Here is a 27,435-nt window from a genome sequence, read left to right on the forward strand (position 1 = left end):
GGCAGTGTCAATGTCGGCCGTGCACACGTGCTGGTGTATGAGAAGCAGGGTGAGGCGGAAGGCCAGGCTGCAGCTCCCCCTCTACAGCTTGGTTTGTACAACCAGGGACAGACTGTCGTGCTACAACACGAGCAAATATATTAGAAAGTGAGAGCAGCGCAGCAAATGGTCTGTTACATTTGCTGGGCTAGGCAGAAACAAAAGCCAGGCTCGGACCATTTGCTAAACACAGCAAATCGGTGCTCACTGACTCTTCTTCGGGGAGGCTGAAGGGGAAAGGTTTTCCTTGACATTTCAACTTAAAGTATTGCCAGCTCTGCAGAAATAATTCACTCCTGATGGACACAGCACTGCTGTTAGACCCATTAGTTTAACAGCCTCCCAGACACGGAGGGTAAAGCCCTGAATAAATCACAACAAATGAAAATACTGTTAGCAGTTTCATAATTTAATGAAAAAGTACTTGTAAAAAGGGGACATCTGAAAAAGACCGAGTCCATCTTGGAAAATTGAATATATATATATTTATATATATAAAACAAAATGCAAAAACACAAAAAAAAATGACAAATAAGGTTAAGAGGTAATACTTCAAACAGTTAGCCACCGAACACACAATAAAAACTAGCAAATGCACTTTGGGGACAATACTTGAGAACTACGTAACCAAGGGCTCCTTCATATATCTATTAAAATCATGTAAAAATTAGCAAAACCATTGCCCAGGCGGGAAACAACTGAATTAATAACCCCAGAAGAGCAGAAATGCTGAGTTTTGCTGAAGCACCATTTTCCTCCCCTCCGCCATATGCTTCTGGCCACAAAATGGCATGAACGCTTTGCCAGCCTCCCACGTAAGTGTTCCCAACGCAAGCTTCATAAAATTTTGTGACCAGTAAGAGGATTACTAATAAATATCGAAGGAAAACTAAGAGAGTCAGAACTGGAATACAAATGAACAAACATTTGTTTACTTATTCTGAGTGACCCATGGCTTAGAACACAAAGCATTTCCCATTAAAATAAAATATGTGGAAACCTAAAATGCTACTGCATATTTACACCAAAAGAAATAATTTTGAAGATACAGCTCTAGAAAGACAAATTACACAAATATACATAAAATCAAGAAGTGGGGAGAAAAAAAAAAAAGAAACTGCATGAAGCAAATAGAGCAGGATTGCTAAGGATGCCGTTTCGTGTTTTTATTTCATTAAAGCCCTCCAGCCCCTGACTTGCTAGTCCTATTGCAACGAGGGAGATTTCAAAGCTTAAACCAAATCTAAAAGCGTTGTTATTTCCCAAACTAAAAGCAGTAAATTAAGATAATGGAGAAGAAAAACATGCTGTTTGGCTTCTGCATAGTCATCGTCACACTGGGTGCTGACCTTTCATTTGTAGGGAAAATGAGCCCCCATCTGAACAGAGGCGTGCGGGATGCCCTACGCAGCCCATGTCCCAGCTCAGCCGGTGACTGGGGACAGAGGATGCTGCGGATTTATGGAACGTACGGCATTTCAGAGAGGAAAAGTGCAGTTACTCTGTTGATCAACACAACACGGTCTAGAACACAAGAAATTTGTCCGCATTCAAGCAGAAATCCCAGACGAAATAAACAAACCGAAAAGGGTTTCCCCTCCCTTCTCGCTTCCTCAACAGAGGTTGAAGTTTAAACGCTGGTTAACAACTGATTTTAAAGCACGTTAAAAAAAAAGTTTTAGTTTGGGAAACAGCAACTGATCCAGAGGTTGAAAAGCAGCTTAACGTAACCATAAATTTTCAGCAATAAAAAAAACATACTCCAAATGATGACTGGCTAAAATTTCACAGGCCTAGATGCCAGAAGTGAGGCTCCTAAGCCCACATTGAGGCAGCTAGGGTTGAAAATTCGTGCCTAAATAAAAAATTCAGGCAAAATTATTTCTAATTCATCTAATTTTAAAAACACCAGGTACAAACACCTCCGGATGTGAAATTTCAGTTTCAAGAGGAACCTGGCATCACCGGTGATTGCCTAAATGTAAGTGTCAAATAGCATTTTTCTTTGAAGTAGTACATCTACTTTTGTAAACACTATCCACAAAATTAGCCATCTGTACTTGTTAGCTGGGTAAAATATTTACAAGTGCATCCCACAACAAGCAACTATGTACAGAGATTAAAAAAAATGAAGTACTAGAAGTTGTATATTTACAAAATAAGCAAATAATTGCGAAGAGAAACACGACCTTCAGCAAGAGCAGGGACCGGGGGCACGTCTAGAGGTCAGTGAGTTTGGCAGCGCCAGCGACGCCGGCTTCCACCCTCCGCGAGGAGCCCGCAAACGCCACCGCCGTTCGAGGCCCCGCGCGGAAGGGGCCGTCGCCTAGTAGTCGCTTTGGGCCTGATCCAGCAGAGCGCTTGGGCACGGGCTGGGCCACCCGAGGGAAAGCAGCAGGGTTTTTCATGCGCTCAGCTTTCTCGCGCGTCCCCAAGTGCCTTGCTGGATCAACGCCACGCGGCAGGTGCTGTAAGGACGCGGTTTTAGCGTCTCCGTCTGCAGCCCCCTGCAGCGCGCTCGAGCAATGCAAGGACTCCTCTATTACCTGTCCAGCGCCACACGGCTGACATAGCGTGAGCACCTTGCCTCGCACGCACGCTGGCAAGGAGGAAGCAGTTTCCTGAATTTACGCCAGGCCCAACCGCCTCACGCTTCCCCAGATGTTAACCTCTAATAAACCCCGTCCATTTCTACGCGACTCTGCAGTAACTCGGTTAGCCTCGCGAAGGCTGCAAGCCAATTCACAGTTGAACAAAACGACTCCCATTGCTCCGTCCTCCCCCATCCCCTCCTGCAGTTCTTCCTGTCGTAGGTCCTGTACTGGTTTCTGGAACCTGTTGATGCTGAGCTTTGCACTGGTACACCGGAATACATAAAGGCTGAGTTACCCCGCGGGGGCTTCTAATCACCTTTGTACCGAACCGTGAGAAATCATATTCTTTTTGTTTCTACTGTGACAATCTCTTCCGAAGTCCTTACTTGGGCTTTCTCTCTCCGAGCTACTCCGTCGTAACCTCACTTGCTCTTTATTTTCGTCACTTTCTGCTTCAGAGTCACTCAGCTCTAAGTCGGGACAGTACCCGTCGTTGTCCTGGTACGGAGCACCTTCGAGCGTCTGCTTGCTCCACAAGCGCTCTTTCGTCGCGAGTCTTCTCGTTGGCTTTTCACAGCACCGGAGATCTTCCGTGGTCCTCACCAGACTGTTGGTAGCCTCTTTGAAGGACCGGCTAAAATGTTCCATGGTGGATTTCCTGAAGCCGCTCTGGCTGGCCAAATGAGCTGCGAGCACGGACTCCTGCTCGTAGGGCGTCTGGCTGGAGCTGTCCCTCTGGCTCACGTCCCCAGCCCTGCCCAGCATCAGCCCGTTGGACTTGGCCGCCAGCCGCGAGTTCTCCTGCTGCGCCCGCCCGTTCCCGATGGAAGCCTGTCCGTGCAGGGCCGCCTGCAGCGCCAGGGGCTTCCCGGACGGCTGGCCCCGGTGAAACTCCGGCACCTGCACGGGGCCGGAATCCTTCGCCTCGCCGCGAGGCTTGCCGATCCCCGCCGTGACAAGCAACCCGTTGCTTCTGCTGTCGTGCTGATACCTGGAGTACGATTTCGCTTTGATTTCGTAGGGTTCCTTTGACATCGGCACGCTCCTTTTGCTGTACACAGTGCTGTTGTTGTCAGGAGAGAGCGGTCTGTTGCCAGGCTTCAGCGAGTTATTTTTGCAATCTCCTAGTGCTGATTTGGGCATTTTTAACTTCAGGGTGATCCTGGGAGGTGGGTAGAACAGTGTGTTCTCTAGTGCACTTGTCAGGGTGTGGCCTGTATGAGAGAAAGATGAGGGAGCAGAAGAAGAGAAGACTTTTAAAAAAGAGGGTAATCATACTGTCACCTGTAGAGTTTTATAGTGCATTAAAAGGTTATTCAGCAGTAAGAAGCATCTGCAAACAATTAGTGTGAAATTATTTTAGGACATTGCAGACAAGTCAGAATAATGAAGACTGCTCCAAATTGTCTACCATTTCAAAATTTAGGTAAGCATTTTAGCATTTCGATTAAAAAAACAACAGCGTGCCCTTTTACAGGGCTTTAAGCCAGTGAATTGAACCAGCTTCGAGACATGACAGAAGTAGTTCCAACAAAGCTATAAAAAAGGTTCACATTCAGCTTTGGATAGAGAAGAAACAATGCTTCAAACTGAGTTGCAGTTTGGACTTGGTTCAGCTCTGCTTTGTATTCTAAAATTCTCTATGCTTTAGAAGTCTTTTCACTCTGATGTGTGAGTCTTTATTATATTGTACACACACATTGCCATTGCAAAATATCTCTCAAAATATTTTACTAAGTTTTAAAAAAAGCACTTGGTTTTGTAAAGACGTAAATTTAGTACACATTTCTCATAAAATTTATTTACACAAAATCAAAGTGCTGCAGAGTACTGCTGCTCCCGCAAAGAGCTAGTCTGATCTAAACCAGCTGAAAAACAACAAACAAACAAAACCCACCACCTTGTCAGTACTAATGAAACTTATCCATGTTTCAGGGGTAGACAGAAAACCACAATGGCTTCACTCTAAATTGGTTACGAAAAACACAGTGTGTATCTTGAATGAACATCAAGATCATTATTTCACAATTGCAGAAATAGTTGACTTCCCAATTAAGAAAAAAAAAAAAAGCAATTGCACTGTAACATATACTATTCCTCTTTCCAAATGTTGTGTTCCTCATTTCAGGGCACAATTTTAGTAAAAATTAAGGGCAGAGTTGGTTTCGGTACATCAACATTCCAAAACAGTTACTGCTCGCTGTTAAAAACCAGAGTGCTTAGGCTCTTTTTGAAGGAAGGGACAGTAACTGAGATCACAAGCTAAGAAATGCCCCTTCATGTTGCTCATCAAGTATTCAAGGCAACACGAGAACAGCCATTCCTATCAGTCACTCTTCTCTTTTGCCTGAGGAAATTAACTACAGCAAGCAAAAGAACTTCTCGGTGGGAGAGCAGAGCTTGCTGTGAGGAAACAGCACCATAAAACAGCAGCCCAAAGAAGCAAAAACCTAGAGATCACCATCAGCTCATTTCTGCTATGCGGATTCCACAGTGATTGATAACTTATAGGCATATGCCCAAGAATGAAAGATCCAAGTTAAGATGTTAAAACATTAAAGTCTTTCGTGGATGTTGGTAGTTTCATTGACTGAATATTTGAAGACAATTTTTAAGGCAGCTCTCAAATGTTAAAACACTACGCAAGAACATAATGAGAACACAGAATTTTCTAGTTTATACACAGTTATAATTTGTACATATTTTACACTTCTGTGATTACCTGCAGCAATTTCCTGATTAATGAGCTGGACTTGCAAATTGAAGACCTGTTCATGTACTTTACTGTGAGACAACTTCAGTTTCTCTCTCCTGCTTACCATGTAGCAGAGATTTCTTACCTACCGAGAAATAATAAGAGACTTAGCATCAAATTAAAAAAAAAAAAAATCTGTCGGAAAAAAAATGTATCCACAACAGAATTATAAACATTTTATGAGCAATATCCCTTGGCAAATATCTCATGAATGATACTAAACATATGTAACCATGAATTTAAAACAAATCCTGAATTTTTTTAATTACCAGTTTAATGAACGTCTTGAACGTATTCTGCAAGACAGCAGAATGTGTTTTCACCTACGAGAACAGTAAGCAAACAAAATGCTAGTCAAAAGAAAAAGCACGTAATCTCTAAGACTTGCTTGTTGGTAAGCCTACTTCAGCCGCACGCTATGTTGGGGACGTTACTGCAGTCAGTACTCCAGTCTCCTGGAATTTCCTTGTGAAATTCTTTACAGAATGATTTTCAAGAGCTAAACTAAGTTTGTTTCTCCTAGAATTACTGCAACATTTGAAAGTATACCTTTTTACAAAGCTACCCAATAGAGCTGGCTAGTTTAGACCATAATTAACACATAGATCACCCCTAAAAGAACACTGCAGCTTCTCGTGACTTTCACACATTTGGCTGATGCATTTAGCAGTTTATTTTCAGACTGCATGGCAGATCCACATAGTTCTACTTTCACTACTTGTTTGAATTAACAGCAGTATTTCCACCTCGTGTAAGGAAAACAGGAAGAGGCACTGCAAGTTTGTAATACTGACCCGAAAGAGCAGGCACAACACAGAATAAACATAGGGGCTGGCTGAATGATATCTGCCAAGCGTACTTCCCCGAACACCTAACTTCAGCTGTTCAGAAACTGGAACCTCTCTCCCGATGAAGGAAATTCCAAAATTCCCAAATTTATTTTCATCCCAAGACATAACTGAACTGGAAATTTTGTGACACAAGTCGTTCAGAAACTCCGAAAGACATTTCAAACTGTGAAGCACTTCTACTCCATGTAAGTGCATCAATTTCAGCACAATTAGACGCAAACCAACCACTCTTTGAACACAAGGAAAAGCTTGAAATGCTTTCTTGAAAGAGAAAAACAAAAACAAAACAACAACAAAAAAACCACCACCAAACCCTCCATTCAAAGCTTTTTTTTTTTTTTTTTTTTTTTTTTTTTTTTTTTTAAAAATAAGGACCCACATTTGAAGTCCTGGAAAAAGAGATCCAAGCTTGAATACGCCTTAGATTCACTACCCATCTCTAAGCTCTTGCAAACTACAGGTGATCAGCAGCCCCAGGTGGCAACAAGCCTGGCTTCCTCCGCCGCCAGCTGCCAGAAGGCGGCACTCTGTGGGGCTGCCAGAAGAAATACCTACTCTGGATTTTCCTCAAGAACTCCACCTTTTCCAAATGCTGGCTAGCGATCTCCAAGATCCCAACTAGATACTGGTAAAAAGATAATTTCCTTTTCATCCTGCTCAGCAAAGCCACAAGCAGTGCTAGACTCGGCGGGTTGTTTTCCAGCTGCTCACCAACAGCAGCACCTCGGGCAGCCATGGGCAGGGAAATCGCCCAGCTCAAGAGCGCGAGCAGTGATTCAGCCTGCCCGCTACCTAGGCTAGCCCACACCAGCACGCTGCCCAAGAGGAGAGGTGAGTAAGGGACCTGAATCAGAAGTCACGGGAAGCTGTATGAGCACGGGCCAGCATTCTTCTTCTTTGTCCGTGAAGCCAAGAAGCCTCTGGGGTAGTTAACCACCCAGAACTTCACCCAATCGCCCTCAAACCATGATGATGTTTTAATGTATTTTTAGAATTCTACAAAAGCTTAAGGCACACTCACCAAAAAAAAAATACTTGCTGCTTTACCTATGCAAATTGATTTTTCCACATCCAGAATTAGCTAACATTTACCATTTTACCTTAACCATTATAATCACATTTTTAAGTACAAATCAAGAGTCCCTCCATGCCACGACAACGTAGAAGAGAAGAATTTGTCAAGCCTGCCCCATTCCTTCACTGTTTGAACTTATTTTGTTTCATAAAGTAACTTTTTTTTTGTCCTGAACACCTAAGGAGTATCACTAGCAACTACCACAGCTCATTCAAATAAGTTTACTCTATTTATATTGAAACCAAAGAGTCAATTACCAAATATGCCCATTGTGGGCAGAAACATGCATCTTAAAATATGTACAGGAGAAACCTCTAAGCAAGTCAGGAAGCATGGCTTTCACATTGGATCTCACTGGACTGAAAAGGGACAGCTCCTCAAAGTCTCTGCAGTGTGCAATGCAGTGTATCACAAGAATGGAGTTGAAGGCCTTACCTTTTATTATTACTGTTATTTTAAAAATCATCTCCCTGTGCTCCTCCCGTTCCCACTTTTGTCCAAAGACAAAGCTGCTGATCACCTGCACGCAGTTTTTCAAAACTTTACCAGTTAAACTCTTACCCTCTCTAGGTCCTGCCTCAAATGCATGAACATCCTCATGCGAGTATGAATGCTATCTTCTTTTGGCTGCACTAAGCCATTTTCTTCATCCTCCTTGGGAGGAAACAATGGTTTGTTAAAGTTACTTTTTCGCTTTAATTTCCAGTAATTGTAGATGAAGTCTACAGCAAGTTTAGGAAGACCCAGTTCTGCTGCAACATCCTCCACTTTAACAAGTGAGTAAAACTCTTCTTCCAGCTCTCGGAGTTTCTGGGCTCGCAAACTGGTTTTCTCGCTCTCCGTTTGCTTCTGGTCTGACATATTTTTGGGATGCTCATCAACGTCAGGCAGCGAATTCTGTTTGTTCTTGCTGTGCTTTAGACAATACGACTTGAACTTGACCTCATCCCCGTCATCCAGGATAGTCTTCATCTCTAAGCTATGCTCGAAGGCACAGGTGACATGAAAGGCAGTGATGCAGCTTTTCACGGAGCACTACAAATGGAAGAAAAAAGAAAACAACACTTAAGTCACTAAGACTAGCAATGAACCAGAAAAAAATATATCCTCATTACATCAAAGTTTATCCCTATCAAATCATATCTCCTAAGCACTCTTAGAAGTATCTGTTGATCTCTTCCAAGTTGGTATCATGTGACTTTGTATTTTCTCATTTTTGAACACCGTTCCGTGGAAGGATCCACCTCTGATCTACATGCTACCAGTACTTGCACTTCTCAGGCTTGCTCAAAAGAAGGCAACTCAGACCATCTCCTAACTCTCTACGCTGGAGTGCTTAGGGAACTGATTTGTTAGCAAACAGCTATGAAAAAGTAGGCAGCTATCCTACAGTTGTCTTCATCATAACATCTCCAAATACAGGAAGAACAAAATTAAAAAAAAAATCCCCATCTCACAGGCTCAAGAGTCACAGGAAAACAAGTACATACCTGAATGCAAGCACCAGTTTTCAGTTTGCATAAACTACACACTAAAGCCCATCGACTTGGTGGAATGTGAGACACCTTTGTGATCGGCTCCATCCTTTCTGGGCAAGCAATACTAACCTGAAAACAAAAAACGGCATGGAAAACAGTTACCAAGGCAATAAAAACAAGCTCTCTGCTAATACCAGAACAAGAAGTATGACCACATATTTATCTCATTCACAGATATCTATGTGCTCGTGCTTCTTAGCAAGTGACCCCAGAAGATCCTGCATGAAGAAAACCATGTTGAGGAATACAATTAGTTTAACCTGGTGGCTAGAAGTTGTGACTCTTCAGAAGATTTTAGGCATCTGCAGCATGCCTTGTTATGAACCATTTAAGAGACTACAGTAAATGATGGCAAAGTTTATTCCCTTTCAATTCTGTATTTTTCTTCTGTGCTGCTTAAACAGATCTGATTTAAAAAGTACCAAAACGCAAGCTAGTCAGAACAAAACAGGAACGCTTACTCACACTTACCTGAAAAGTTTCCTTCTTTAAGATCCACAGATCCACTACAAGAGCTACTTCTGCCAGCTCACAATTTGGGACAGAACCAGATCTATCAGTCAGCAGCCAGGGAAAGCCTCGCTTTCTGGCTTTACCTCCACTGAGCGCTCCCAGTGCGAGAGGTGACTCTAAAACACTTTCCTAAGTCTCGATGCCAGTCTCTAAAAGCTTGGATTTTGACACTTACACAAAGAAGAAACACTTTTAGAATTTAGCGTTTGTGTGCTAAGGAAGGCTACCTGCTGGAAACAGAAATGCAGTGCAATTCTAGCTAGAAAGATCTCCATGCTTCATATGAGTGATTGACCAGAGCAGACCGGTGGTGGGATAAGGAACTCTTCGCAAAAGGGTCAAAACGAAGAATTCAAAGAAAGGAGGTTTCTAGGTCACGTTCTGTGGCACTGTGAGGTCAGAATAAAACTGATTCCTTAAGAAAGTAGTCAAGACTGAGACTTGAAAAGTTTTTTTTTTTTTTTTTTAAGAGGAGCTTAAGAGCATTACATTACAGTAATTTTCATAGATTATTCTTCCAACAACATAATAAGTCTCTTCTAGGGAAATCCACATCATACAATTAGTTTAAGACATGATAATTAAACTGTTGCCTTTACAAGGGCCAACAAACTAAGCTGGGTATGCTAGCTTCCCTTTTGGGGTATTTCAGCAATCACCTGATGCACACACTCATTTTAAAACCTGCTTAATCCCTAAGGAAGCAAGGCAGACATCCTCTGTGAGGTAGACTTTTCCAAGACAGCAGCGCCACGCTGATCAAGTCTAAGAGTCAGAGCCACTATGCTCAAACTGAGTATTTTTGTTACTTTTCCTTATCTTTTGCATTGTTTTGAGCATCAGTCAAGTAGGTGGGAAAGACAGCTTTGCAAGAGATTACTTGGTTCATCATTTTCACATTTTAGGAAGTTGATCGGCAGTTCATAGACTAATGACAAAAACTGACTCAAATAAGATTTATATTTGTTATAGTAATTCAACCTCCAATCCTCCGCTTGCAAGCCACATCTTCTGGAATATGCCGAGGTCAGCCAGTGCTGCGTGACGTTTCCATTCAGCCCAGTGACAGGCACAAGCGCACGTCACTGAACTCCAGAACCCACGAGTCCCATCATTGGGTGTGCTTCAGCCTTCTCTTGGACCAAAACCAGAGTCAGAAAGATTGGTGCGGAAAACCAACAAGACTTTGCACCTAGAAGCCAGCAGTATCAATCACTGTTTTGATACCGGGAGAAACCACCAGTTCAAATCATTTAAAAAAAAAAAAAAAAAGCAAGATGAGGAAAAGAAACAAGCTGCGACCCATCTGCCAGAACTAAAACCTAATTCTGAGAAATCTTTGTTAGAAAGGTAGCGGGATGCTCCAGAGAGATCCCGGAGAGGACAAGAAGGAGAATGCGGAGGCAGTATGTGATGCATTCATCAGGTAGAGATGAGGAACAGTTTCATCTTTTGTGGACTTCTATAAATCAGCAGGAAAGGGACAAAGCTGTCCTAAAACTCTTGAATTGTTCCACAAAATCACGTTCAGCACTCCTAAATGTCAAAAGTAGCTTTTTTATTTCCATAATGAAAGACCCTTTACCAACCTAACTTGACGCTGCTCAAAACAGAGCTGGTTACAAGTTGCCCAGGTGTTTCTGAAACAATATTGTAAAGAGACTGACCACATTTCTTGTCCCAGTTACAAGAATCAACAGGTAAGACTTCCCGGGGGAATTAAGGGGTTGCATCAACTTGCCATGCTGTCTTTATTCCTTTCAAAAAGGAATCTTCAGTGATTTTCTTCTGACATTGGGTAGCACCAGCTTTCTACCGTGTGTCCCAGCCAAAGCTGGGAACTGACACACACCTCCCTCTCGCTCTCTGCCCCCCTTTACTGCTCTCCCTGCTGCTTCCCCAGAGGGGACTCAGAAGGGCAGGAAATATTTACGTTAGAAATACTGTCCCTTTGGCTTGCCATGCTGCCTGTTTACATTACCCCGCGTTGTAAAAACACGAAGAGGCGCTTAGAGTCAGGTGCAGTTTATTTATACTGGCCTCATGCTGCCTGCGTGTTTCTAATATTCAAAGAGAGAAGTCAAGGCAAAGTTTGTTTGAACTTGGCTGTTCACGAGGGATCCAGAGAGCTGAGAGGCCAGCCTTTCCATTTCCCCAAACCTCCCTTCCCAAGACAGAAACAACTGTCTGCCTTAACATGTAGCTTCTCTGTTACTCCTTCAAGTTGCGTCAGGTTACATTTTGACTGCCGTACTCCGAAGAAGTTACAAGAGTGGGAGAGAGTGAGAACACCAGGCTGCTGAAGCCTCTTCTCTGTGACTTACGCAGTGAGCTGACATCTCCGTCATCACCCTGCTCTCCGCTGGTAGCCTGCCACCAGCAGCCACGCGTTGGGCGCGATGAGAGATCTGCATCGGTGGCCCAGCGGCTGGAGCGCAGCCACGCGCAGCAGCAGCAAAGGACAAAGCATTTGAGACCTCTCCAGCTGCAGCAAGGAAAAATGGCTTTGTGCTTCAGCTGACAACACGCTGACTGAGGGAAGATGTGCCTGCAGCGGGTCCTCTAAGGCAGAAAAATCTTGAACTTCAGAACAGTGCAAGTTTTCTGATCTCAAAGTTTTTTTTTGTCAAAGAACGTCTTTTAAGAAAACATAGAAGAGACATTTACACTAAAAGACAATAATGGCAGAAGAATAAAAGGATATAAACCAACGACGACGGCACTTTGTAAAGTAAAAACCTTCAAATGTCTCAATCAGCCAAGTGAAGGTCAACAAAGCCTTTTGACACCATTAGCTTACTGGGGGAGGGAGAGAAGAAAAAAAACAAACACATTTTAAGGGAGTGCTGAATGAATTAATGAAGGACAATACCCAGTGCAACTGCATGCAACACGCTAGCCTACACTTGGTGACTCATCAAGTCCCTCTTTGAACATTTTACCACAAACATGATCATGGCTCACTTTTCTCTGTGTTCTGCCTTGCTCTGTTCTGTTGGGAGCACAGTGGGAAGTAGCAGTGATTTTATAATTCGTTTGCTTCTTCCGGGGGAGTTCCAAGGGAATATGCATCGTGCCATAAAGTATCTCCAGGTCTTCAAGCTCTGCACCTTTCCAGTCCACTGATCACATAAGGCCGCAGTGATTCTCCAGATAGGAACCCAACATTTTCACAGAGATTCCCAAAGCTTTCTTTGGCTTCCTTGGTGACTGATTAGTTTTCTTCCCTCCTACAAACAACAATGCAGGGGACAGAGAGGATGAACGGATCCAAGAGGCGTTTCCCACCTCTCCTGGCAGGTGTCACCTCCTTGCTACGCCTGACACACTTGGCTTTGGTGCAGAGGGGAGGAGGTGCCTGAGGCCCAGAGTGGCCGACGGCTGTGGGAGCAGCTGGCTTTCAGCTCTCCCACCTGGGTACTCCCTTGGCTTCTCTCGCTCAGCCGGAGGGAGGTGGGCAGGCAAGAAGGCAGCACTGGCTCCCCGTCCTGTAGTCAGCTGCTTTCCAAACCTGCCTGTTCCTCTTCTGTTGCGAAGGACATCAAGGCAACCACATGCAGAAAGGACCTCTAAGGAAAACCAGTCTGCTCAGAGACAGGCGCTTCAGAAGTCAGGAGATTTTTATTTATTTTAATCTTTCGTGTTTTTTTCCCCTCTACTCCTTTCTCCCTAAAGGTAGATGAGACACTAGGAAGTACACGCTGGCCTGAAGGGAAAGCAGAACTGCAAAGATAACCTCCTTGCAAATCAGATATATGCCTGTGACAGAGCTAGGAAACACACATTGCATCGTGCTGCCATGTTAAAAAAAAAAACTTCCAGAATCTTCACATCTTCCTCGTGAAGTTTTGCAAACGCAAGGCCTGACTGCTTCGGAGGAGAAGGCTTGAGAAATAAGGCATCCCCTTGATATCACAGTGCCAATGGATGTGGCTACAGCCTCACGCTAAACCATCCACTGTCATGGATCTGTGGATCTTACCAGAAAGAAATCAGAAATATCATTCTGAGCACAAAATTAAACACACAGCCCATCTATATGTGAGTGAATATTCCAATTTACACAACTATAATGTCATGCTAAACTTGATTCTAAATAGAACAAGTGTACAGCTTCATTATTAAACTTTATTTATGTCCATGTAACTAAAAAGCCTTTTCTTATAAAATATAACATGAGAGATTTTTCTTCTCCCCACCATTCAGAAAAAAATCAGTGTAAAAAAGCCTTAACTACAAACATCTCCCCACCTCAGAGCCCATCCAATACAAATCATGCAATATGTTCAATATGTTTGGGTTTCTTCTTAAAAAACAGAACAGACCAAAAAAGTGAATGTATTCGTGCAAATTATACACCTAACCAAGAGCTCACACATTTATCAGGAGCTAAGAGAGACGACGAAGCTGCAGTTACGCAGCGAACGCTACCTTACATCAGTGAGCCTTTCCAGCAGGGCACTCAGATGCCATAACGACACCAAGAAGTGCTTGCTCAGTGTATCGGCAGGGGGAACAAACGACAAAGGGATTAATTAACGGAACGTAAGCTGGACTCTCTCCCAGCCTTTACAGATTTTGCAGACTCATCAGAAGAAAGCCCAGGACTAAGCCATACAGATACATTAAAATCATGAGAATGTGAAAAAGCAAAGGAGAGAACAAGGAGGAGGAGGAAGAGGAGGAGAATGAAGAGGAGAGGAGAGACCACAACACAAAAGGACGAGGCAGAAATTCGGCTTTACCTCTGGAATCCAGAGGGCACAGCTCACGTGTGCCCACTTGGTCCCTGTCCTGGTGGCTTTCATGGCACCTCCTCGTTTGGGACACAGGAGGCACTGAGGATGTATCCCCAGAACGCAGGTGCGGCACAGCCAGCTCCCTTCAGGGACTTTTAAGATTCCGTAGCACGCCTGGGAAGAAAACAGGGATCGAGATCATTGCACTAATAGGATTTCACATCCAAACATTAATTTTCATACGGCACAAAGCTTTCAGATCCTAAAGGCATTGTTTGGCCTTTGCTTAATCCTTCTCCAATTTTGTTACCTTAAAAGGAGTCAGGTGATCAAAGAGATTTACAGCCTATAAAACAAACACTTTCTATGCCTGCTTCTTTTTAAAGTATGTGTCTTGGTATTATTTGTTCACAGCATAAAACAGCCATTGTGACTGAACAACAAACACTGCCATTAAGAACCTTCATCTTTGCATTTAGTGACTTTTTAAGTTTCTGAAGGAAACAACGCAGACGTCTCTTTTAAATTAGCTTCTGCATGTAACCCTGCCTTAAAAAATCACTATTTCCTATCATTAACAACTTTACACTCTAACATAATTCTATTTAGATGTGAAGCAATGAGCTGGTTTTTGAAGATTTTTCTGAAGATTTTTGCATACAGTATTAAATTACCTTTGTGGTTACAGTTCTGACAATCATTTGACTTTATATATAATATTGCAAGAAAAATTACAGTATATAGCGGAATTATGAGATGCTGGGTTTTAGGCCTATTTCCCTGAATATTGCGTTTAACCCCTTGAAAATTGAGGAATTTCTTACCTTTTTCTAAATTTGAGGATTAAAAAGAAAAAAAGAAGAAATGTAGCTTGCTTTCTGATTCAGATTCATAGCCGTTCCTAATGGCAAACTACACATGTACATAGATGTACCCTATTGAATATACACACATATTAAAGCTGAGTGTATCCAAAACCACTCACAGTAAGAAGCATTATCAACAGGGCTGCTTTCTAAGGAAATCACGCCATTCCCAACACCCTACCTGGGAACAGTAAGGCTGAAAGCCTTGCCAGCTGTAACCAGCCTTTTAGATTCAAATCTAGTATAAAATCCCCCAGTCTGCTCCCCCAGCCTTCTGGTTCTACGACCCTGGTCCTTACTGTGAAGCAGTATCACCAAATACTGCACATTCCTGTCATGCCTAGAGAGAGGGGGACTTTCCTGAAAGAAATCCCGCATCACAAAAACACCAGGACAGACTAACCTAAATGCTATTTTCATGTTTGACTGTTGTAAAAACCCAACAGGGGGAGCTGTAATCTAAATTTTACAAGTGATTTATTTTTTTTTTCCTGTTCTGAGGCACATTCCCACGAACACTCTTTCTATTACTGATGCAGAAGTGGCATTATACCAAAAGATCACATTTAGGAGGCTGGAAATGGACGTAAACCATTTCCTAATTTAATCCAGCTAATGAGTGGAGGCGGCCTAGGCTACCAAACCAGTAACTTGGCAATCTGTCTGAGCTGGCATGAGAGGGCACTGTGAAGGAGGAAATCTCTCGCACTCCTCCTCCCCGCCTCCAAGCGGCGTGATGACGAACAGACCTGATGAGGCTGCTTGGTGAACTAGGGCCCATCCAGATTAAAAATCAAACTGATAACTCTTTCTGGTGGCTTGCTTGCTGCCAGGCTTTCTTAGGATTAGCTCTAGCCCAGGCACACTCCCCGGCTCACGCTGGGCAGGCCTGGCCCCTGTGGCTGGGGAAGGGGCAGGGGGAGGAGGCAGCAGGCCACCAGCTCCAGCTAGTGGGCAACCCCGAGCCTCCTGCTGCAAATTCATCATTACTTACGAAGAGGCACGAGCAGAGGCTGCCTCCAGAGCTGGCACCCCAGCTGTAAAATCCCTTCTCAAACAGGACATGCCAGAAACCACAGGACTCGTCTCCACTTTTTGGTTACGAGGATACCTCTGCTTGTCTAGGCTGAGCTCAGCTGGAGCGAGGCCCTGGCTACATCTGAAACACCATAAATACGAGCAGCGTTCAGACCAAGTGCTCGGCCCTTGCAGGTGCTTATGCCTCCCAAAAAAGATCGGCCTGTTAAAGCACCTACATGTGGTTTCAGGTGGCTAAATTTGGACAGTCTGTTTGGCCAGTTAACAACTCAATCAAGGAGGGAAAAACCCCAGCTCTGAAACAAGCGATCTTTGAATTCTTTACATGTAGGCAGGCAGCACTCTCCACCCTGTTTATTTTCAAACGGAGGGTTAATAAAGGGGTTTATGGTCACAGAGAAAGCACTTGCAAGTCCTGAGGACGCTTCATGCTCCTACTGGACGATAGAGGTCCACACACAGACTGTGCTCGGCCACTTATCTACTGTAACTCTCAGAGTACAAAATTTGAGCTTGGTATTGCACCACCCTCCTTACCCAGAAAATCACAAAGCCCTCCACATTCACATTTAACACTGGCTCAAATTCCACACTTGCCAAGGTAAACAAAGATCAGAGGACAGTGTCAACATCTCTGCAGGCACTGACCTGATGGACACAGATATTACACTTGTCACAAAACACCATATCATTCCCATCTTCGCTGTCAGGGGACCGGCACACATCACAGATGACATCTTCATCATACTCTATGCCCAGTCCTTCTTCAGTCTCAATTGCATGATTCATGTTCTCATGACAGTGCCGTTCCAGCACTTCAATCGTCTTTTCCATTGTGTTTTCATCCAGGGGCCCGCATCCTACAGTGCAGAACGGGGAAAGGGGAATTGGGAGACAGTCAGGTGCTTTTGACCCAGTCCGAGAGGCAGAAAAAGAGAACAACTTCCAGCAACTACAGCAGCATACACATGACTTAAATGAAAAACAAATAAACAAAAGGTCTTTTATCATTCACTGGCTAATTTTAGCAGGATTTTATAAATACAAACAGAACTACTACTGAAGTAGAAGTTCGGATTGTACATAAGACAAAAGACATCACTAACTGCTGGACTACGCACAAGAAGATGGCTGCTAATTTTGATTTCTTGTTGCAACTGATACACAGGGAGATGGAAAAGATAAATGACTGCTGAAACAAAGTGCCTTCTGGTATTAAACTGTTCTCTCCAGTGCCAGGATATTTTTTCACTCCCTGAACATACAGGATCACAGTATCATTCAGGTGGGAATGGACCTTGGAGGGATCCAGCCCAGCTCCCTGCTCAGAGCAGGGTCAGCACTGAATCCAGATTAGGTTGCTCACAAACATACCTAGTCAGACCTTGAAAATCTCCACAGATGGCCATTTCAGCCCCAGAAAAGCCTTGTGTTTGGGAACAGCACCCAGTATGCCTAGGAAGCTTGTCCTTGCATCCTCCTTTTACATAAGGAAGGCTCTGGAGCTCTGTCATGAATTCCCTCCCTCACCAAGCCGGTGACACATCTAACTACTCGTTTTCCTGAGTGCCTGGATGATCACTCTTGTGCTTGGAGGAGGTTGTCCTTAAAGCCTTGCTAGCTCTTTCCAGCAATTTCACCTTTCAGAGTTGCCTCACTGACCCCACCTAGCAGCTTCCCAAATAAGCAGAAGCCTACTCTCCATAAGCCCAGGAGCAGAAGGCTATTTCCCTTCTTTGCTCACCTCAGGATCTCAGTCTCCACTATTTCATACCTGCTACAGCCAGTGCCATTATCAATTAGCCCACCCCATCTAGTTCCTCCTTCTTTGTCAAGCAGATCCAGGGGATGTTAAATATCTCCCTTTTGCTCACTGAGCTGCATTCATCCATGGAAAAGCACCAGCTGCACAGACTATCCCACCACAACCCCGTTATTCCAGCAATATCTCCAGGATTATTTTCCATAGTTCACTGCCCCTCAAAGCCTTCTATACCCACAACTTGTGTGGAAAAAAAAAGAAAGTTTATTTAGCAGATTTTAAATGGGCTAGCATGTGTGCAACTTAATTATTCTGTTAAGAACCCAGCATGTAAGCTCCTCAGAACTCTGTATTGTGTAGCAATTATATGTTCAATTTTAAAAAATGGAAGCATATGTTTTTCCTACGCAATATTTTTAACCTTTAAAGCCCTAAAATTAATTCCACCTGGTTTGGGCTTTTTCCCTCCTGTATCAGTCTGCAGAAGTTGCACACGATTTTGGACGTGAAGAAGTGTTTAGGCACAACAGGTAAAACATCAAACACTAACTGATCCAGTAACTCATTTTAAACATTTTTATAGATGTTCATTACCTCGTTTTTCCTAGCATTTCCATCAAATTCTCATTCAAAGATCTTTAAGAAATCTCACACAGCAGACTACTACTCAACCAGCAGCAGCAAACTGCTGCTTTAAAAACTAGAACATGTTGTGAAATTACCCATTTCAGTAAGCTCTTCATTTAGCTCCTGGAGCCAAAAGATGTCCATATCATCCAAGTCATAGCGACACACAGATTCTGCCAGTTCCAAAATGTTGATGTAACCTGGTTCTGTGGGCTCTTGGCTGGAACAGTGGATGTACTTCCTGGGTCGTGTATACAGTACTTCTTTTACTTTTTCTGCTACAACCCTGCACGTGAAAGTAAAAAGGAAATGGAGAGTTAGCTACAGCTTTTTAAGATTCAGCCTTGAAAGACATGAAATATTTGTTATCAAGTGCAAAGAAATCTAGCATCTCACAGATTTTAAACTAGCCTGTGAGTGAAGCCAGGGTGGGAAGACAGGATTCTGTAAATGTCATTTCTTCACATGAAATATGTTAAGGTTTGCTACGTATACAGAATCATTTTTAAAATGTAAGCCTGTGCATAATATTTTCAACTTAACAAATGCTACTAGCATGGCGATGCAAATGTTTTTGAAACCCACAGAAAGTATTATGCACGAAAAACCCTACAATCTTTGTTCTATCTTCTTCCTAAACGATAGAAGGAAATCTTGCCAGCTTATAATCTTCAGGATTCCAGCTTTTTCAGGAAAGCTTGATTTATTCTGCTGCAGTTAGGGGGAGGAGGAGGAGATGTTTGCTCTTCATTTGGGTTAAGCAGTCTACCCATATTTTATACATGGCACTCCATCCACATTACAAATGTATTATTTTTATTATGTAAGAACAATTCTGTTGCTGAGCAAAAACATAAAGGGGAAAAAACAGCTAAAAATCATCCAGGAAGCAAGGGGAAAAAATACTGGTGTTTTTAACCTTTCAATTATTTTAAGAGATAAAAATTAGCGTTTGCCTAGTAAACTAGCCTATGAGAACGGAGAGACTGACCCTAGCTAGATAAAGTCAGTCTGTCTTTCTCTGCATTTAATGCAAGAGGCCCTGCATGTGAAAGGAAGCCAGGGAGATACTGAATGGAACAGTGCCATACGTGAGAAGCTCTGCATGCTTTCCAGAGCTCGCCCTCCCCGGCACCAGGAGAAAAGAAAAGCTGTGGGAAACAAGGCAAGAGGAGGAAAGCAGGATCAGGCAGCAGTCGAGCAGTATCCCACATAATTCTAACTGGACAATGTGGGTTGTCAATGTTAGCACAAACAATGTTCCTCTGCCATTCTTCTTCCCCCCTTCACCTCGCTCATTTTTTCCTCATGTTCCCTTGTGAGCTTTTCTTTTCTCTAGTCCAGCCCATTCTATATCAATTTTTAACTCTAATATAATACCACTGGTATGAGATGCAATATATTTATTTTTAATAACTTGGTACTGACAATAGCCCCAGTGGAAATTAGATTATGCTGGCATCAGCGCTTTCACTGGACAACTCATTTATCTTCGTCTTGAAGACCATGCTGGCAGTAATACTTCTACGCTAAAACACACTTTTTCCACCAGGAAAGGTTACAGGATTACACTGTCACCTTTTCCCGGTCTAAAAACAACAAGAGAGGACAAACAATCTGTCTCCTGAAACTGACATCACTGAACTTGTATAATGATCAGCAGCTATTTGTGGAAAAAGATAGCAGAAGGAGTTAAAAGCTCTGGCAACAGCAACAAAAATTGTATTATGTGAACAAGTGAGTAGCTTTATCGGGTACCAGCTATTCCTGAGTGCCTACTGTTCTATTTCTTCATGCTTTATAGGGAGGCTTTTCAAGTAGCATGAAAACAACGCAAGATTTAGGTTTATTTTTAATTTAACTTTCCACACTTAAAAGAGAAAACAGATTTAACCCATAGCACCACGTGACTCAGGAAAATATAAAATCCCCTTTTAACACTTGCAATGTAGATACCATCATGGTATACAGACAGAATCAGGTCTGAAGTGCCACAGAAATGTCTTCCAAATTGGTGCTTGTTTGGCTTAAAAGGATGCCTGCAGGCTGCTGCATTGGAGATTTAACTGTAACAACAAGGAAATGTGACTGTGTTTAGACCACCTCTCTTCTGAGAGGCCACCTTCTCTGAGTTCACGTTCTGCACACATGCTTTAAGTGTAATCTCTGTTACCTGAGAGAAGGCTGTGGAATTGTTTCTGGACTGGCTGGAACTTGGACTCCTTTCTCCCACTCCTGTTTCCATGTGTCCGCAAAGACATAATATTCATCGGGGTTAACATGGTGAGAATCTGGTAGTTTCATGGCACTAATGAGATCCTTGCGGAACACCTGCAAAGAAAACCCAAGGAGAAGAGAGGCTTAAGAAAAAAGACTTCCACCAGAGAAACTAGTAGGTATTTTTCCTAATCTACACTGAAACAATGCACTTATGTTGTTTTCTTTAAGAGTGCTGACACATAAACACATTAATTTGAAATCGTCTAGATTACTAACTCTTAATGACAAGAATTTTCAGCTAACTCAAAACCACGCTGCCGCCTGAAGTCTAATCAGAAGGAAGAAAGCAAGCTGCTGCAGGTTACCAAGGGAAAGGGGAAAAGGAGGCCTGTACCTAGTTTATTTATAATATCACTTTCAAACAGCTCATTTTACTTGCCAGTCTACGTGCTTCATCCCAACTTAGGTACAAGGTTGCATATCTTTTTCCTTCGCTCACTGAAGCTCCCTCTAATTGTCATATTCATCATGAGCTAAGAGCAGTTGCCATGGCAAAGTTGATGTACAGGCACTTGCTCATCTGCTAAATCCATTTGAAGTTTTACTGGTCAGGATCTTCAGGATCGAAGACAAACAGCTGCCTACACTGAAGCACGAATTCTGCCTTGCTTTGTGCCGGAACCCCAGCAATGCCACCACAGAAATGCAATCCAGCCTCAGCACTCTTTAGCAAATCTGTGTGGTGAAACACATCATACAGGCTGCCACAAATCCACCTGTGACAAACTTCCAGCTCTAACATTCAGCTGCTGGCTGCAGAGGATTCCAGTTTGAAGAACATGCAACCAGGATTATCAGCTGTCTCAAAGCTTACTTAATGTAAATGCCTGTCAACTACAGGTGCAGGAAATTTAAATAAAAGGCACATGATTTTTTCCCCCCCCCTTCCCACTGCTACCCTGCCCAAGTTTAACATTCGTAAAAGCAGAACAGCGACTGCGGCTTGGTGTTGGGGAGACATGGCAACTAATTAATTGTATTATCCTAACGAGAAATCAAATCCTCAGAGGGCAATAAAATGAAAGGGAAAATATCCCTGCAGTAAGCTGTGGCAGGTTGAACTCTTCTTACTAATTTGGTTTTATAGCCAGAACAGTAATGAAATACTTCAGAGCCAAATATCTTAGCGTACCCTTTTCAATTTGACAGCACCAGACCGGTTAATGCCTACTGCAAAAATTCTCAGCTGTTCTTGGAAATCATCAAGAAATAGTTATATAAAAAAAAAAGGCACTACACTTTTAACTAGAAACAGGTACTTGAAGAGGCTGCTGGTAGCTCGGAGCACAGGAGTTGCTTCACTATGCACTACGGCTGCACGGCTCGTAGGCTGCCAGGAGAGCAAGTTAACCTGGGAACTCAAAAATACAGAGCAACTAGAGCCTCAGTGACACGAGTGAAAGCATTAACACCGTAAGCATCCATTTTAACCCAAGCAGTACGTCTACGCAGCAAAAATAAAATGTGCAGTGTTTTATGCCATTGCAAAAAAATTTAATTTTCTTTGATATGAATACAGAGCCAGGTTTGTGAGGGACACTAACACGGCACAGGGCCAAAGAAACCTGTAAGGAAGAAATAATCCAATAACTGAGAAACGCAATGGTTTAATCATTACAACGTATATTCCTCAAACCTTATCTGAGGTTAAGTGCTTTACAAACTACCTTTTAAGGCACTGAGAAACACAGACGTAGAGTGTTACATATCAAAACCACTATTTTTTAAGCACTAAATTAAAAATGCTCTGAAAGGCATCAGTACTCTAACTACATCTAACTACACTGCTTAGCAGCAAATTCATCTTCTGATCATCCATTATGTATGTGAGCTATACCATCTCTATTTTTAGAGCACAAAGCCCCTGGAGCATGAACTTTTTTTTTTGCCTGACCACACAGTCACCATGCAACAATATTAAGTTCTCCACCTCAGGTTGCTGAAGTTTACAGTAGTGGTACCACTGGAGGTCAAAGATTTAAGCAATATAAATGTAATGGTTGAAACCTTAAGGAACTCCAAATTCAACTCAAATTTCCCTAAGAGTGCTTTCCTTGCCATTCATACTTACAGCACGAGTACAACTGAGTATTTCCTGCAGACACCTGGAATCCTTACAGAGACACCGCAATCTCTAGCTCTCATCATTCATCGTTTCTTCACGCGGCCCATCTTCCAACAGTAAAACACTCTCAGAGGACAACATTTCAGAACATGTGTCTTTATCACTTGTGCTCTGTGCTTATTTTGTTGTGGAAGCAAACGAAAACACCCAGGGGACCAAGGAGAACTTTCTTATCAATTAAGTAAATTTTACTCCTGCAGTTGGCCTCAAGGCTACGAGCTGAGCCAGCTCAACAAAGGGCTGAAACACGCTCAGGATTTAGACAGCCAACTTCTCCTCATGGTTGTGTCTTTTTGGACGCTTCTTTGATGCTTACTGCATCCATAAGGCAACAGCCAGTGCAACCCAGAGCACGGTCTCTCCTCCCGGCAACAACCCCCTTCACTTCCAGTCAGCCCACGAAGGGCAGTGCTCATCTTTCAGTCACACCAGTGAGCGTCAGTCACCCCAAAACTTTTACATTTCTAGCCCCACATAAAACACAAGCCTTCAGCTGTATTTTAGCATCACCTGTAATGTCACACAAATTGCGAAAAGCTCAATAATGAGCATGCCTAGGCTAGCACTGCACCCCCATCCATCTAGGAGGATGCGTGACCCGTCGCGTGAGGAGGCTTGGCCCACGCCACACGTCTTGCACCTCACGCAGGAGGTCTCTGCCCAGAGGAGCTACAGCTGCCAGAAGCCAGCTGATCAAGGTCATCCACCTGCTCGAAGCCCCCTCGGAAGTTATTGTGACAGTGGGATATTCAAAAAGTGTTTTTGGCAATTGAAAGCGTGAAGGAAGAGATGAATTTCAGCCCTCCTTACCGTGCAAGACTGTTTGGTCTGAACCTCTCCTGTCATGTAGCTGCCAGGAGCTTTAAAGTTTCGGCTGAAAATGGTGCAGCAATTTGTCTGAATGAAGTCAATGAAAAACACGCTTGCTTATGTCACAATAAAAATACCAAGCGTTTTGTTGAGAAACTGTAGAATTTTTTTTCACACTTTAAAGCTGGGACTCCAATTTAGAAGAAGAAACCTTGTTCTCTGGTCTTTTTGCTCTGCAGTGAAGTCTGACAAGATTTGCTGAAGCAATGAGAACAACTTAGGCACTGCTGCAGAGACACACTGTTGTCTCTAAGCCTTTACAGCCTAAATCCTACAAAAATTCTCCACAATAAGCATGCTCTGCTCCTCCATGGCACCAACACCAAGCTACAGTGAGATTATGGGCCTGTGGATGGAAAGATATGGTTCACGTATTTTATCTGTTTTTCAGACTTCTTAGTCCTATTTGTAAATTATGCTAGAAGAGTATGTCTAAGGAAGATGAACTTCTTGAATCAGGAGCTTGTAAATGTGGCACCAAAAGCTGTCTGACTTCAACATGAACTCCTTCTGCAAGCACTATGAAAATTCGACGTATAATCTTCCTCACAGGACCCTCCCCCCTGCGCTGACTCAGGGAATAAATCAAGGCTATCCACCAAAGAATATTACTTTCTGTGCAATATCCTTATCTGCTAAAGATATCGAGGGGGCACATGCAATGCTATGAAGAATTATAGTGAAACATTAGCATCAAAGACAGAGACTGGGTCTTAACCACACGACAGCCTTCTACAACCTCCATCTTCACTGAGCCATGCAAATATCAGATCTGCACAGACCTCAGGAACGTTTTGTTTGTGATTAATGCAAACCTAAAGCCACATCTGGGCGGAGAGGGGGAACCAAAACCTCCTTCCCCACTCAAAAAAAAAAAAACACACAACAACAACAAAATGAGAGTCAAAGACCTAATTTAATACCCCCACCCAAGCTTCTACCGGCAGTGACTGATCCTATTGCTCATTCAACTTATCTTGTCCAAATGCATGTGTCAGTGAGAGCGAATGGATTGGGTCACCTCTTAAAAATGGTAAGAAAAATCCTATTTCTTCTTGTGACAGTGAGCTTTTCAGTATGTGACCACCTACCTACAGAACGTCATGACGATAAGGTGCTCCCATGGCCATGTAGGCCACCACCGGGAACCACGTGGCAGAGGTTTAAGTAAAGTACATGTTAACCACTCTGCTGCTGTTACAATTAAAGCAGGATTTCTCCTGGATTGAATCTAAGTGCTTCACTCCTTAGGGTTCCCCTGGTGCCTGGCAGAGCCCCTAAGGAGTCAGCAGTACACATTTCATTTCCTTATGCCTGCTGTCTAGAATCAAGAAGACTGACTGGCCCAGAAAAGTAGTGATTTTTAAAAGGCAGGAGGGAAAAAATATGCCTCCCCCCACCCAGATTCCCCCAGAAGCATAACCTCAGAAATATCCTCAGTATCCTCTCTAAAAGAGAAAGCTGAAATATGGCTAGTAGTCTTCCTATTTTTGCATCTCCTTCACAACCCATCTTGAAGGCCAATGATGAAATTCCAGGTGCCAACTACCCATCCAAGAGGAGACATGTTCTCCAAAATGCAGAGTGAATTACATAAGAACACAAGTTTTCCATCAGGTTTTCAGTCAGTTTTTATACACCTCCACAATTATCTTCTTTTTCATTCCAAAGTCACCCATAAGCAAAGCTTACTGTCCTGTTGTAACTCTCACGTCTAACACCATCAGCAAAAACTAAAGACGCTTAAGAAGCACCAGTTTATACCTAAAATCACTACATAAATAACACGGTAGACAAATTGTAGTAAGACCTAATACAAGCATAACGCAGCCACATAATATCTGAGTACAGATAGTCTAATCTAATACACCTAATCTTTGCATAGAAGTTTCACATCTGCCAAAGACTGCCCACCTACAGAGGATGAAGTTGTAAGGGACACACCACTTTCCAAAATTTAGCGGGCTCATCCTTGCGAGGTAGATTTTGTCTCATTAATACATTGCAACCTGGGCGTTAATTTCTAATTTAAGGCACCTTATTACAAAGGAGACCAGAGTCTCAAGACAGGAAGGGTTGGTTGGTTTGTATTGTAGCAAAGCAAATAGAAGTCAAAATAATTGTAAAACAGCAACGAAGCTACAGTTCCAGGCATATACACTGACTGGACCGAAAAACTAATGATGTTAAAACAGCTAAAGCAGACAGAAATGTAGCATTAAACTTGTACTTCTCAAACATCTAAATAATTTGGCCGTGTCCTGCAGTAAATCCTAATCTTCAAATTCCTACTCCCTAAAACTATTTTCAAGGATTAGCCAGGACTCAAGCAAATGAAATATTGCACTTTTCTTTGGAGCAGCCATTAATCTTCTCAGCCTCCTTTACAAGTGTTTATAGGAAAAACCAGGAAATCAGACACTAAATCAACCCCACCTAATGTCATTTCTCTGGTATCTCCGACAGCACCACCTCATGAGCCAGAAGAACATGCAAGAACTGTGTAAGAACACATCAAGTTTCCCTCTGGTTGCTAATCAGACGTAAGCTTTGGATTTGAGGATTCATCTCAACAATCAATTTTTAAAAATGGTATTAATTAAACCAGATATTTAGAAAAATCTGTACTCGTTACCATCCGTTTAATTCCTTTTTTAATCATGTTTAATTCTCAGTCTCAACAACTTCCTATGCAGATGAGCTTCACAGTCTAATTACATGGTGCACGGAAAAGGACATCCTATTAATTCCAGCAGACTTCCTAACTTTTGGCCTCATTCATATTCTCCCACCCTTCCTCCCCCATTCCTCCGTCACGAGGACAGGGGGGACCAGAGCTCCACCTCTGCTTTTTCCAGACCATCCAAACTTTACTATTACGCCTGCTCATTCAGTCCCAAAGGTAAAACAGCTCAGCCTTATCACAAGCAAACTTTTCCATGCCCTTGTGCATTCCAGCCACCTCTTGCTAAGGAGTTCAAGTATCTTGAGATGGTATCTCAAAGCAAAAGGATCAAAAAAAAAACAAAACCAGCAAGGTTGCACCTCTGATTTTCTGATTTAGATGAAAGCATTATCAGTTTTTTAACCAATTAACCCATGCAGGCTAAAAACCAGCTCATTAAAACGAATAAGGTATGTTGACCAGAGGTCTTGAGAAGCCCGCAGAGATGTCCAAGCTGTCGCAGTTAATTCAGAATCTTCTAAAGCACGCATGGAAAGGTGACAGTCTCCTCTTCTATTATGCATGGGACATGCCAAACGATATGATTTAATCATATTGCCCATTCATCCACAGAACAAAACCAACCACTTTCCAACTGCAAAAAGAATCCATTTTCTGCTCAGAGTCTAATCTTGCAGGGTGCTCCTCAGCATCAAGACCTACAATTTATGTGACAGTTAAATGCCACTAAAAAAAGTTTCACATACCCCAGTAATGAAAGCAGACCATTTACTTGGGGAAGACAAGCTACATTTCACATAACACAGCTGTCGCTATCAGCAACGAGGGATTAAAAACTACTATTGCTGTGGGATTCGGAACCGTATTTGCAAGGAGAGGTAAAATACTGCCACCTTAGACGGGCAGGGTTTAAAAAAAAAAAAACACCACACAATCCTAACTTACCTCTTCTACAGTTTAGAGAGGGTGGGAAGACTGAAAACAAAACAAAACAAAACATAAGCTTGAGTGTCACATAAATCTCTTTGGCTCTTTTGTGCGCCCCCCCCTAGCCTGAGGGAAAAGAAATGGTCAGTC

At 42.8% G+C, this 27,435-nt stretch overlaps 1 protein-coding gene across 7 annotated transcripts in view; it reads right to left on the reverse strand.

The window, feature by feature from the left end:
• Window positions 1-427: 427 nt before the first annotated feature.
• Window positions 428-27,435, reverse strand: part of JADE3 (jade family PHD finger 3) — a 60,339-nt gene continuing 33,331 nt past the window's right edge. For all 7 annotated transcript variants that reach the window (XM_066983254.1, XM_066983227.1, XM_066983250.1 and 4 more), the window contains 8 exons: window positions 20,571-20,728; window positions 18,493-18,683; window positions 16,657-16,868; window positions 14,111-14,278; window positions 8,805-8,921; window positions 7,876-8,349; window positions 5,356-5,473; window positions 428-3,847 (listed from right to left, as the gene is read on the reverse strand). In XM_066983254.1, the coding sequence (XP_066839355.1) occupies window positions 2,946-3,847; window positions 5,356-5,473; window positions 7,876-8,349; window positions 8,805-8,921; window positions 14,111-14,278; window positions 16,657-16,868; window positions 18,493-18,683; window positions 20,571-20,728 (2,340 nt within the window). In that variant the 3' untranslated portion in view covers window positions 428-2,945. The remainder of the gene's footprint in view (window positions 3,848-5,355; window positions 5,474-7,875; window positions 8,350-8,804; window positions 8,922-14,110; window positions 14,279-16,656; window positions 16,869-18,492; window positions 18,684-20,570; window positions 20,729-27,435) is intronic.

Source organism: Anser cygnoides, chromosome 1 (assembly GCF_040182565.1).
Source record: "Anser cygnoides isolate HZ-2024a breed goose chromosome 1, Taihu_goose_T2T_genome, whole genome shotgun sequence".
NCBI classification, from domain to species: Eukaryota; Metazoa; Chordata; class Aves; order Anseriformes; family Anatidae; genus Anser; species Anser cygnoides.